This window comes from Gouania willdenowi, chromosome 8 (assembly GCF_900634775.1).
Source record: "Gouania willdenowi chromosome 8, fGouWil2.1, whole genome shotgun sequence".
Taxonomy (NCBI): domain Eukaryota; kingdom Metazoa; phylum Chordata; class Actinopteri; order Blenniiformes; family Gobiesocidae; genus Gouania; species Gouania willdenowi.
This window is the reverse complement of record NC_041051.1, coordinates 18,747,502-18,761,268: the sequence shown is the minus strand read 5'-3', so window position 1 is coordinate 18,761,268 and position 13,767 is coordinate 18,747,502. Positions and strand designations below refer to the sequence as shown.

Sequence of the window (13,767 nt, the reverse complement as noted above, 5' to 3'; positions counted from 1 at the left end):
TCTTTCTGAGAGATTCTTTTTATTTTGTACCAATGGAATGATCCAACATTTGACATAGTTTGAATAAACACAAGTACGCAGGAGAAGCTTGAAATGAAGCAAAAATGACACATTGAAGTGATCTGTATTTCACTCTGACGACATCATGGCAACTCCATATTGCTATAGTAACTGGTCCCACAAGAATGACCTGCAACACACAGCACATGTGATCGTTTCAATAAAATGTTTGCTTAAGTCAGGTCTTTCCTTATTTATTTATTTATTTATTTTTCTTATTAACAAAGAGGCGTTTAGCTCTAATTAATCCCTGCAGGCTTTATTCAAAGCACTAAGCAGGAACGGGCCTCTGACTTCATTGTACAGTGAGAATTAATGTTTTATGTCGAGCAGATCAGATGAATTAAAACATTATAAACCTATACTGTGAAATATAAAACATCACAAAATACCAAGCAAGAAAATACATTTAGATATGAAGTAAAGATTACAATAGTCATTGGAAACACTACAAGCTACAGTACTGTGTGGATACTTGCTATTTTATTCTATGATAATACCTAACCCTTTCAAATAACACTTCTTTTACTTAATGTAATGATATCAACAACTTGACTGGAAAAGTTTTTCTTCTTATTTAGTTTGATTTCAGTCAGTTTTCAACTGCAAAGGCTGAAATGATAAATTTGTTAATAGACGTATTCTAAGTATTTGTAGGAAATGCTAACATAATGTTCTCAGTTTACTACTAATGTGGCACTGCTTAAACTGGGTACACACAGATTTTTTTTTTTTTTAAATCTTAAAAAGATAAAAAAAAAAAGAAAAAAAAAAGAGGAGTTTTGGTTGTAAATGTTGAAAAATTTTATTAATTACAAATGTCGGCCCAGACCCGTGTCAGTGCCGATTATTGAGACAAATTCAGTCTTAACGCACCTCAGAACACAGGATAATGTTAGAAGACAGAAATATTACAAGACAAAAGGTAATCTGGAGAAGAACCAAAAACAACCCTACTGTCTTTGTGTGTATCCAGTTTAAACACCACATACATTCTAAACCCTAAAAATCAATTATTTTTACACTTAAGTGTCGTCAAGGAGCTGCTGTTACCTCTAACTTGCTGCCGACTTTCTCTTCCTTTAAAATCAATCTTTAAATGCTCACGTGGTCCTCCTCGAATCACGATCCTAAAGCACTACAAGTTGGTAATGTTGACTGAAACATGAAACATAATCCTGCAGCGATATGTCAGGTGGTGACTTATTTTCAAATCCTGACTCTTAAAGGGCCCATGTTAAGCCAAATTGACTTTTCTGTGCTTTAAACATCATAAAGTGCTGTTTGGGCTTCATACACATGCCTAAAGTGTTTTTTTTTATTTTTATTGATTCCCTCAATTGTTAGTTAGAGGGTGATTTGCTCCTTTCTTACTGCAGGGTGAGCCCAAACACCTCGCTCCAATTTGATGACGCACTGAGCTGGAGAAGCCACGTCTACAGGAAACTCTCTGCCGTGATTGACATATAAACAGGCACGCCCACTAAGGTGAGCATTTCAGCTTCCTTAGTGCTATGTATGTATTTTCTACAGTCTATGTATGCACCGGCGAACGCCCCGCCCCCATGCTCTGTCTCGTGTTTATAAAGCAGCATGAGCTCAGCTACAGAGTGGGAGGAGGGCGGGGCGTCCTCTGGCCCTACGTCACCATGCGGGGAGGAGGAAATCAGTGTCCCGTCTATAGACACGCCCACTCTTGAATATGCATAAGTAGGATGCAAATCAGCCTGTTTGTGTAGAGTTGCTCAGAAAGTGACTTTTCAGAGGCTAAAACTCTGGAAAACAGGTGAGTTTGGGAAAATAAACCTCAAATACTATGTTTTTGGGGTTCTTAGAGCAAATAAAGAGCATGACATGGGACCTTTAAACACTTACCACAGGACAAATGCAGAGGTTCAAAAAAACAAAAACATTACAAATACTCACTGAAAACAAAAACAGGAAAGATCTAAAGCTCTGTGTGACGCAGTGAGTCCAGGCTCGGTGGTTCCTGGCAGACCGCAGGAGTGATGAACTCCATCAGATACTCGCAGCGACTCGGCTCTGATGTTGACGTCACCACCGTCTCCTTACCACACGTCAGCTTAACCTGCACGACAAAAAAAAGTCTAAGACGACTCATATTATAATTGTAAAAATTTGAGAAACAGTGACTCACTGTGGTGGATCTGTTGGGGCCTTGCCAGCACCCTGTTCCATGCTCATACTTCATTAGAGAGTAGATGTCATTATCAGGACCAGCCCATTTCCCCCACGTTCTACAAGCACATGATGAAAGCACCAGATTTGTTAGGAATGCAGTTTAAAAAACAAAACAAACTGCTTTCTTACCCTAAATTAGTTTCAGATCCACCATATTTTGGTTTCTGAGACACTTTGTTAAATGGACAAAACCTGTAAACATACCTAAAAACAAAAAAGACAAAAGGCTTAGAAAGGATTAAATACTACCCACTAAATTCATTCTTTTCTGTCATTCAGAAACGTACTCGCCAGTGGTTAACTCGTAGCACTGGCTGTAGAGGTAGGCAAATTCACTGTTTGGCCCAAAGTCGGATGAGATTTCCTTCTCCAGATTCCTGTAAACAAAATCCAACACTAAAGTGTTTAGTCATTACATTTTAAAGTCAGCTACCAAACAAAAGTGAGCTCCAAAATCAGTGCAGGAACAAATGCTGATTACGTTGTTGCCAAAGTGTCTGGTGCACGTGCACTAAGAGGAGCACTTACTTGATCTGATCTTCCACTTCCTGGAGAGCTCTCTCAGCCACATCAAACTGGTCCCTGGCTTTCTGAGCAGCTGGAAACCAGACAATGAATTTATCATCATCTTGCAGTACATTTGGTTGAGTAGACACAGATTTATACAAATTCAGTCAACTTTAGTTTATTGAAGAAGAAGAGAAACCTTTAATCACTAGGAAGTAAAAATCTAGAGCAGAAGTAATATAATTTCTGCTTGAAGGAGTCTCATTCACAACTTTACCATCAATGAGGGCCTGTGTATCTTCATCATATGGAGGCATCGTTCCATCATCTTCATCCTCCTTCTTTACATTGGTCTGTGCTGTCGGAGGCACCTGTGAATCCAAGGAGAGACTAATGATCACATCCTCAAACAAAAACTTCACTTACAGTATATTAGAAGAAGAAAGTGTGAATGCTTGCCTTGTAGTCTCTATCGTCTGGGTCCTCCTCTTCATCATCATCTTCATCATCCTCATCATCATCTTCTGGGATGTCATCTTCTGGGTACTGTTCAGAATCATTCTCAGAGATTGACTCCCTTTCTTCTGGTGGTGTTTCCACAGGTGATGGACTATCTACATTAGACTGAAGCCAACAATGAAGTACATTAGGATCAACTGCACATAAAAAAAGACCAAATGCAGCTTCTCTTTACCTCCGACATGTATTTATCTTTAACATTATTCCAAGCAGCTTCAAACGCTACTGTGTCCACTTTGTCCATCCCTCCGAGCAGTTCCTGCACAAAACCACGAACATTGATCACAGACGGATTTTCAATCATGTTCTTAGGATGAACAATAGAGTTCCAAACACTTGTATTTGCTGCATCGTTTTGTGTTTACCTGGGCCTCTGCATCTGTAAACAAACCATCAGAGTCTGGATCGAGCTCTGAGTGGGACTGCAGCTCAGCAGCTGAGACACTAAAACATACAACAAGGAAAAACTGTTAATGCGATCCCTGACAACATTTTTTATTTTATTTTACTGGGAAAACAAGTAAAATTATCTGTCATATAAAGTTAAAAAACTCAACAAATCAGTATCCTTTTTTGAAAGCAACAACAGCTTATAGATCATTCTTTAATAACTGCTATTGTAAACTCTGCATTACACTGATACTCACAAGCCGTCAGCATCATCATCCAGCTCAAGAAACGCCTCGGCCATCCTGGCTTTGTTCTTCTCCATGTGAATGACAGCTTTTTGATCTGACACAAACATAGTCAATTCTTTTTAAATCTCCTGCACAAACACCAACAAGCTGTAGTAACCGGTTATTGTTTATCTGCATGAAACAGCCCATGCTTGAATGTAATGCTTCTCCCAAACAGCAGGAGGTGCTATAATTTCAAATACAGTGCTAATATACCTTCCCAGGCCTTTAGGTGGCGATCTTTAGCTTCTTTTTCTGGCTGCTCTGCAGTCTCTTTTACTGACCTCAAGGTCTCCACCTTTTCTTCTAAATCCTTCTTACTGTTCTGGACATCTGAGAGTTTGACCTGTTACAACAAACAAAAGTTCAACATTTACCTAAACTAGATTGTTAGTCACATAAAAAATTTATTTTATTGGGAATAGTTGTAATACAGAATTTGTTTTCAGTATGTATCTTCTAAATGTGAATGCATGTGTTCAGAAAAAAAATTAAATTAATTTATGGTTACATATAATCATTTTTTTAAATAAATAACAGGAGTCTTTCCATGTTTCAGTTTGGTGCTTTAAGCTAAAAAAGATCATTTTACCTGCTTTTCCTCCAGGCCTTTCTTGGCCTCATGAATGAGTTGTTGTTTTAGCAGAAAACCTTCCTTCGCTATTTCTGCCATCTTTTGTAAGCTCTCCCTCTCTTTTCGTCCCATCTCCCTGTAAAGTGCACAATATGTACAATCAATAAAAACATACACATCTAAAGATTAGGCACATGTATCAGCTCAACAATGCAACTAAACTCTGAATATCTGATCTAATCAGCACTATTGGCCCAATTCTAATCATAATAATGGCTTGGATTTATCAATGACACTCAAAGATCATTACAGAATGTATTATTCATTCAAATCAGTCACACTGTTGGTGGTAAGCTACGTCGTAGCCACACTGCCTTGGGGCATATTGACAGAAGCGTGGCTGCCAATTGGCTGCCTCTGACCACCATCAACATTAATGCACACTTTCTACAAAGCAATGTGGGTGAAGTGCCTTGCTCAAGGACACAACAACAATGACTGAACAGAGCGGGATTCCAACCACAGCTGTGCTTTTAGCTATTTGTGGTAAAACCAACCAGCAAATTACCCATTTAGCTCAGCAGAATATTTATTTCTATGCATTTATTAATAGATTTTACATCTACTGTCCAAGCAACAATGCCAGAATCGTTCTCCTCTAGCAGTCTGCTAATTTTCTCGTAATCAGTGTATTTAATTATTTTCTGGCAGACTCAGATTTTCCTTCAGGCATCTCAGATTTTTTTTTTTTTTATTTTTTTTTTTAAATGCAGGCATCAGATCAAAAAGATATTTGGTCAAAAATTGGCTCAAGGGCCAAAAGTTGTGATCAAAACTGTATCTATTAAGAAATAAAACTAACACAAAATTGAAAACATCCCCACCTGCAGGTGTTCTGACAGACTGCACCACTGTTGTACTCATCAGTTGTATCACAGCAATCTGCAGGGGAAGCACACATGGTAATACCAGCCAATAAATGCAGCTAAGAAAAAATGGTAAAATTAAAAGTCTTACCACAGATCCCGTCATTTATGCGAGATGAGGGAATGAAGGCTGGTTTGAAACCTGCATTAGTGCAGTGGAAGCTGCCATTGGGACACGCAGCCGTGCCTGTAAATTAAAAAAAAGTTATTCTAATCCAGGAAAGAAATTGTCCTGCTTTTGAAATAAGAAAAGATTCTGTTGTACTTTTGAGATAATTCATTTTTTGTAAGACTCGTCCCAGCTTGTATTTCAACAAAAGCCCCTCCTTCTATACACAAAGATGCAGGATACAGCAACACAAACAAACGCCAAAAGATTGACATTGAATAAGGATGGGATAAGTAAAGAGAAAGTTAAAATAACAATTACACTCCTTTATTCACTCAACGTCAGTATGTGAGACGGTAACTTGGTCAGTGAAGACCAAATACTGAAAAAAAAAAAAAAAAAACAGTTTGCCTAACATCTACCTCTGCCATGCTGTTTTGTGAGATAATTGTGACCTCGAAACAGTGTCACAATTATCAAGAACATTTGCCATAAACTCTAATAGTGACGAAGCAACCACAGAGCTGGACAGTTTGTTACAGACCTGGTTCATCAGAGCCGTCCTCACAATCACAATAGTCGTCGTTTACTCTGTCAAAGGAAATGGTGCGGGAGCCATCCAGACAGGTGAAAGGTTTATCCTCTTCATAGAACTGCCTTTCTGTAGAAACAAAAAAAGAGACATGATGCTAAAGTCTGACTATTTATTATTGATCTCTGGAACAGCCTTCCGCTGAATCTCAAAATGGCCCAGTCCATTCATGTTTTCAAGTCATTGTTGAAAACCCATCTTTTTGCTGTGGCCTTCAACACAAGCTGAGCAGATCCCATGCATTTAATTATTATTGTTTTATGTTGTATATTTTGTGACTGTTTTTACATTGTACTTTATAATGTTTGCTGTACAGCACTTTGGGCGGTTGTAGCTGTTTTTAAATGTGCTATATAAATAAAGTTGACATTGATCAAGTCTGTGTGCTTTGACCAAATTCTATTGATAGGATTTTTTTTTTTAAATCATGCTTTGATACAGATAGCATCAACATCTCTGATGAAACAAGGACTACTGACAGCACGTGTACACACAAACCCTCAAATGAGACTGAGCTTGCACAGAAAAAGTCACTTCTGGTGTGATGCTGCACCACTTATAATTGTCAATAGTAGTAAAACCAAGACACAAGATATGAAACAGCTCTTCCAGCTGTTTTTTCCTTCTTCACAGCATCACACTTTGTTACAAGCCTGTTGAAGAACTGACCCTGTCTTTGTTGTTTTAATACCACAAAGTGGGCAAGACATGACACTAGTGTGTCAGGTGTTCTCAAGCAAACACAGAATTACGTACATTGTTCTTTCCACCGTGAAAAAAACAAGAACAAATAGTGAAGTACTGGATGTAAAAAGCTTGGTTAGGGAAGCGATCCAGAAGGCTTGGATGGAATAATACTATTTTCATTCAGCCCATCTCAAGATAGAATTGCGAGAAGACATACAAAAGTTTTATAGAAAAAGGATGTGGTTGCATTTGGTTTACGTTTTGTGCCGCTTATCCAGCGCATCGGGTAAGATTCTCAGCTGGTTCTTCTCGAGGAGCAGTGGCTCTACTCTGAGTGTCTCCCAGATGACCAAACAGAACAATTTATCTCTAGTGAGGCTGAACCTGACTATCCTTCAGGAAACCTCATTTCAGCTGCTTCGACTCGTTGACTTGTTCTTCCTGTCATTACCCAAAGCTCATGGCTAAAAGTGAGGGTTGGAACTAGGGTTGCACAATTTCATGGATTTTACTCTTGATCACGATTTTGATTGGTACGATTAAATTAACCAAATCGTAAGCAGTATTTACATTCAGGCTCTGCAGTCTGTAACAGTGTATTTATTCAGTTAGGCTTTGGTACATTTTAAATTCATGGGTTCTATCCATCCAGTCATCCATCCATCCATCTTCTGACCCTCTTTTTACTTTTTTCAGGATCACGGGGGCCTGCTGGTGTCTTTCTCTAGCTCTCATTGGGCATTAGGTGGGGGTACACCCTGGACCGGAATGATTAAATTATTATTTTTATTTATTTTTTTATTTTTTTTTATTTCATTTTAAAGCGTAACATTGGACTGTAAACTGTACACATACTGTTTGTTTGAAAGTAGTGCAAAAAAAAGCGATAAATAACTGATTATAATCGTGAATACAATATTGATCAAAAATAATCATGATTATTATTTTGGCGATAATCATACAGCACTAGTTGGAACGTAGATCAACCAGGAAATAAGAGAACGTTCGGCGTATGTCATTAAAATGTTAAGCTGTGCGTATGAACATTACATATGTTTATTAGAAAGAAAATCTTACTTGATAAAGGGACTCCACGGGGTCGTTGGACTTCCACCGCTGAGACTCCGACACCGAGCAGTAGCAGCAACAAACACTGACAGGACATCCTGAGCTCAGACTTCGAATAAAGGAACGACTCCACTGCACTGAAACCACCTACAAAGCACATACACACACATGGCTTGACAGCAACACACACAACACAACACAACATGTAAACAATTTAACTGAAGACAAAGGAATCTCTGTCATTGAGTGCAGGAGAGTAGCGGCCCTAAGCTAGTTTACCCGTTGATGCTAACCACTTACCAGTGTTTAAAGCAGTAACTAAGAACAAATAGTGGATACATAAAAATATATGTTTATCAATAATTACCTACAGCTGCTAAGACGATAGTTGAAGAAAAAAAAACAAGAGATAGAACAAAGCAAATAATTACCGACAGAAGTACTTCCGTGATCCACGGTCACACACCGCCTTGTCTCACTCTGATTGGTTGATACTCTGTGCCGCGTTGTGATTGGCTGAGGTGAAACTACGCTTTGACGCAAGACAGAGGATTATGGGATTGTGGGCGGGATCATCTCTGCCTGCCAGTTATGTGGATAAAATCACATGTAAACCGAAGGTGAGGGTCTCGATAATAACTATTTTAATAATCCAAACAAACAAACAATTAATATAGATAATAGACAGGATTATAACCGAGCACATCAGAGGAACAGCTCCTGTTGGACAGTTTCGTAGGACAGACAAGACTGGGATGGTTTTATATATGTGTGTATCAGTATATAAACGGAAATATTTAAAGAATATCAAGTGATACACCGAAATCTATATGAGCAGTGAGCACTAAAGCATCTTCTAAGACAATTTTTTTTCCAACCTTGGGGTCGTGACCCCATGTGGGGTCGCCTGAAATGTCTCGTAATTGATAAAAGAAATACTGATTAAAATTAAATTTTTATTTTTTCATTATCGTCGTCTTTCAAATAGGAACTCCAAACAAAATATCAAACAACTGCATTCTACACATTCATTTTAAAATATAAATTTAGCCCAAATGAAATGTAAACAAATAAACATCTAAAAATAAAAAGTATAAAAATATCTGAGGCGGCGCATTTTGTCACTTTGTGCACTAATCCTGGCTTCTTTGTATTTGTAACACAGTATAATGAAAATGATCAAAAGCTAATTCTAGAGAAAAAATGTCCCAGTGTGGCCAGAGATTTGTGACTAAAAATGGGGTCAGGACCCAGAAAAGGTTGGGAACCACTGTTCTAAGCAGAGGTTGAGACGGAGCACGCAGTGAAAAGTACAGTAGTCTTAATTGCTATTTCTGTTTCGGCATCAAGTCAACGCTTATGGCTCAGTCCTCTGCGTTGACACAGTGCAACAAAAAACACAATAGTTTTGTGTATAGCATATACCCTGCACTGTGTTCCCGATCCATTTAAACAAACAGCTGCTTATATATATTAAATAATAATAATAATAATAATGGTGTACTAGCACACCTGAACTTTTCAAGAAAGTACAACAATGTTATTCAATTTATTACAAAAATCTTTATTTGTATTTTTAACACACTTTACAGTAACGAACAGTGAAATAAAACAAAAATATACTGATATACTATTATATTGTTTTATATTTATATATATATATTTATAGAGAGAGAGAGATGTTTGCTTATTAAATGTATTTATTCACAAAATGACACCTCAGCTCTGTTAAGAGGAAAAAAAACTTTCATAAAAATAATATAATAAAAAATAACTAGGACACATTTTACACATTACAGCAAGATCATTTACAAATCTTACAATCATTTCATGTTTTTTTCCCCTTTGATTTGTCTTTCTTACTACAAACAAACACATGAATTAAAGCCTCGAGAATTATTCTCAGGGGCAGTCCATCTGTGACAACAAACCTATGTCATCAACTCCAGCAGGAACCAGATATAGGCCACCGTGGGACGGACATTTTGGCTATCAGGCTAGTTAGTGATTAAGGTTACTAAGAAACAGATGTTGTGACAGTGCTGCAAATGTTTAGTAAGGACACATTAATCAGCTTTAACTGCGTCACAGGGCTGTGACTACATCAGCTCACGTTTAACTTTTATCCATCAAACATTTTTAATCTCACATGGACATTTCTTTCTTTTTTTTTTCTTTTTCTTTCACTGAATGACGCATTTAGCCGGATTATTCTTACGGAAGGACGTTAACTGACAAACCAATGACGTGATTTGGCTCAGTGGGAAATAAATAGCGTAAGTCAGTGCCAATGACCACAAGCACCTGAAACACAGCCTGCCTCCAACCTGATGATATAAAGTGCTGGTACAAATATAGTTACAACAGTTTTGACAGAGGGTGGAAACAAAAAACAGGACTGATCGAAAGGGGAAAAAATGTGGCCCGCAGTGTTCCAGTGATTCACCTGACTCCTATTATGTGGTTATTCGTCAAGCATTATGACTTGGGTAATTTTCATCATTTACAGCACAATATTACAATATATACAAAAAGCAATAATGCTCATAGCTATATAATCAACAGATGATTTAATTTTTCAGACCATCCACCAGAATGATATAAAAATAAACTGTACACAAACTGTTCAAAGAAAACACTTCCCCTGGTTTTCTTTTAATCATTTAAAAAGAATGGCAGCAATCAATTAATTAAATAATCCTCCTAATAAGAAACAATTGCTACAGTATTGTGTTTGTATGGCGATTTTTTTTTATAGCTTATGATAGTAGTAGTAGTAGAAGAAGATGAAGAAGAAGCCACAAAAAACAAGCATAATATTAAAAAGGAAAAAAAAGGCCAATGCCTATGGGAATCTTAGGGTTTAAGTGACTCGTGGTAATCCTGGATTCCCATTGGACCAGAGGGAATGACTGTGGTGGCCCAGCAGCTCTGCTCCGTCCTAGGACAAGAGCAGGTTGAACACACAGTTCCCTGTTACACCAGGCTGTGGTGTTTTCAGATAAGCTCAGTTGCTGACCTGCAGAAACCTGCTGTTACCCTCAAAACAACCACAGGCATGTTTGATTTCAAAAATAAAAAATAATCAGATTTACGCTATTTTTACCCTGTGAAAGAACAAACACCGCAAACAACCTATAGCCACCTACTCAAAGTGTGCTGATCAAATCCTGAACTCAAGGATGTCGGTGATGAACTGTGACACGTATGAAAACTTTAATGTCCTTGTGCCCGTGTGTCATTATCTGGCCATCGTTACTCATCACCGACTCTTTCCAAAAAGTCCAATAATCTCATTGTAACACATTCTTTAAGTTGGTTTCAGCACAATAAAAAATGATTTATTTCCCCCCTTAATTTAAATCCAATGTTGAATACATTGTGCACAAATACACAGATACTTACAGGAATAAGCATACAGACGTGTTAGAAGTATTACAGGTTTTGTGTTCAGGACTAATAAATCTACATACTGACAGGTGTGAATCCTGCATCAGATGTTAAGGCAAAAAAGCATTGAAAACATAATGAGGATTATTTGGACTAAGAGACCTCTTTTGGCCAAATTACACCCCCTTACCCCCCAAACATTCTGCCTCCCTGATTTCCCTATTCATTCGTTTCTCATCCTCTACTTTGGTGAGAATAGTCTCATATATAAGAACAGAAACACAGTGCAAGTGGGCGTGAGATTACGAGTGAGAAATTGTTGTGCTGATGAAATAACCCGGTGTCCCTCTAAGCAACAGGTGAATATAAAATAGGCAAAATGTATGCTTCAAAGCATATCATGGCTTATCCTCAGAAAAGTTAAAAAAAAAAAAAGAAGAAGAAGATATTCTAGAAGAAAAGGTGGTGGTAGGGATTGCTCGGCATCTATAGTTCTGAGTTCTTATATTACCAGAAGTGCAACAAAGGAAGACTTACAGCTGAAAACATAATATCACCACAGACACGTTTAAGTGTGAGATACACACTACAATATCATGAACAGTAAAGAGAGATCTTCTACAAGAGACAATCAAAATGGATAACAAAAATCAGACACTCCGGTCCCACAATGCATTGCTTCATGACAGCTCCTTCCAGGAAGCTGGTGTTTCAGAAAGGCACAGAGCCATCTTGCACCAGTAGCACTCTCCATGTAAAGGGAAACGGGTTTGAGGACCTGACGGCCCCTTCGTCGCAGCAACTTCCTTTTCATAAATATTCTCTCCTCCAACTCTGTGGATTCTCGTATTTTTCTTTCCGACAAAAATGGAAAAAATAAGTCACTTGACAAGTAGCTTTTCGTAGCTTCTCACTTCCTATTGAGATTCTAACAAACATGAATTGCTAATACTGACTGAACACTAGGTAATACTCCATTAAGGGATGGCTTCTTTTTCCAGAGATTCATCAATGATCCTCGTCCCTCTCGTAACAATGCACACATACAAACAAGTGTGTGTGTGTGTGTGTGTAACTACAATTTCACTGCATTACCGCAGCATGCAAATACCCACATTGCTATCTGGTATTCTACCTGATTGGGTCATTTTCTGTTTGCAATGTCATGTTTGTGTGTTTGTGTGTGTGCATTCCAGTCCCAGATGCTACGCTTTCCAGTTGCCCATCATAAAGCTCTCCCATAATCGTCTCGGCCCAAAGTCCATGAAATTAGCCGAAAGTCTCACCACCTCTCCAAATCTACAGTTGCTGTGTATTGAACTTCTCTTGAAGCGATTTTATTTGTATTCCCTTTTTGAAAAATATATGTAAAGGTCTGTATTGTCATAGCAGTCATTTCGTTTTTGTTCTTGGTTTGGCCATTGAAACAATGAACAAGGTAATATGTGCAAGTGAGGAGAGCGATACAGGAGCAGAACTCATGTATCCTCAGCTTGAGAAGAAGAATCCTCCTCTTCCTCTACAGGACTTGTGTCAGAAAGTCTTTCCTTTTCAGGTTCCTCGACTTCCAAATGAGCTTTCAGCTCCTCCTCTACTTCTTCCTCCTCCATTGCCACCTCCTCCTCCTCTTCGATGATGTCCTCGTTTTCCTCCTCCACCATGATGTCCTCCTCTTCTTCCTTTTTACTCCCGTCTCCCACGTGGCTTCCATCCAGCACCACGTGGTTCTGCAGGGGCTCGTCACCCTCATCTTCCTGTTCTCTCTGAGAGCTATCCTCAAGCGTAAGCTCAAATTGAAATTTGTCAATGCAAGCGTTTAGCTCCTTGTCCTTGCTAATCGGAGGAGGTGAGGGGCTTTGCGGGATTGTGCTCTGGTACCAGTCCCTGTTGTCCTCCAGCGTGTCCAAGATGTCCTGGGCATCGGGGTGCACAAGGTCCCCCCATGTCTCCCACAGAGGGTGGACGATGTAGTCAATAAATCCCACCTATGATCAGAGAATAAGAGTGTGAGGGACAGAAACACACTCGCTCTGTGGTGTCACTTCACTGCCTGCTAATCAGCATTAAACATGTAGGAGGATGACTGCTGTGATCAGAGCCCACAAGCCACTGCCTGCACTGCACTTCTCTCCCACCCACAGGACTAACAGGTATCCAGTTATTTAGAAAACCACATTCATACCACGTGTGTGTGTGTTTTCCCTGCTGGTCATTTACCTGACTTTTCTCTACAGATGCAGTGTGTTTATCACACATGGGGCTGATTTCCATTCCTCGCTCCCTCTCTTTATCCCCCTGCCTGAAGAACTCCTCCATGATCCTCTCCGTCCATTGTCGATACACAGCCAGAGGCTTTGTCGGATTGCTCAGGTCAGCACAGTGCACCATGTTCCTCAACACCTGCACAAAGGCACACATTACATGATAAATACACCGAGAGAGAACTATTGTGTACC

At 38.8% G+C, this 13,767-nt stretch overlaps 2 protein-coding genes across 7 annotated transcripts in view; both read right to left on the bottom strand.

Annotated features, from left to right (window-relative positions):
- Positions 1 to 22: 22 nt before the first annotated feature.
- Positions 23 to 8,436, bottom strand: prkcsh (PRKCSH beta subunit of glucosidase II). 4 transcript variants are annotated; one of them, XM_028454991.1, is made up of 18 exons: positions 8,353 to 8,436; positions 7,931 to 8,068; positions 6,119 to 6,235; positions 5,557 to 5,652; positions 5,424 to 5,481; positions 4,558 to 4,675; positions 4,182 to 4,311; positions 3,936 to 4,020; positions 3,654 to 3,732; positions 3,464 to 3,547; positions 3,229 to 3,393; positions 3,047 to 3,140; positions 2,791 to 2,860; positions 2,550 to 2,639; positions 2,392 to 2,466; positions 2,219 to 2,318; positions 1,987 to 2,149; positions 23 to 190 (listed from the first exon to the last, which is right to left on the bottom strand). In XM_028454991.1, exons 2-17 carry the CDS (start codon positions 8,016 to 8,018, stop codon positions 2,009 to 2,011), a joined length of 1,590 nt encoding a protein of 529 aa, XP_028310792.1. In that variant the 5' UTR covers positions 8,019 to 8,068; positions 8,353 to 8,436; the 3' UTR covers positions 23 to 190; positions 1,987 to 2,008. The 4 variants fall into 4 exon arrangements, with proteins under 4 accessions (XP_028310792.1, XP_028310793.1, XP_028310794.1 ...); XM_028454992.1 differs by having other exon boundaries at positions 8,289 to 8,369; XM_028454993.1 differs by lacking the exon at positions 8,353 to 8,436 and adding an exon at positions 8,222 to 8,346.
- A 1,208-nt stretch (positions 8,437 to 9,644) lies between these two features.
- pde4a (phosphodiesterase 4A, cAMP-specific) overlaps positions 9,645 to 13,767 on the bottom strand; it is a 63,327-nt gene continuing 59,204 nt past the window's right edge. For all 3 annotated transcript variants that reach the window (XM_028454987.1, XM_028454989.1, XM_028454990.1), the window contains 2 exons: positions 13,529 to 13,711; positions 9,645 to 13,296 (listed from right to left, as the gene is read on the bottom strand). In XM_028454987.1, coding sequence (XP_028310788.1) covers positions 12,790 to 13,296; positions 13,529 to 13,711 — 690 coding nt within the window. In that variant the 3' untranslated portion in view covers positions 9,645 to 12,789. The remainder of the gene's footprint in view (positions 13,297 to 13,528; positions 13,712 to 13,767) is intronic.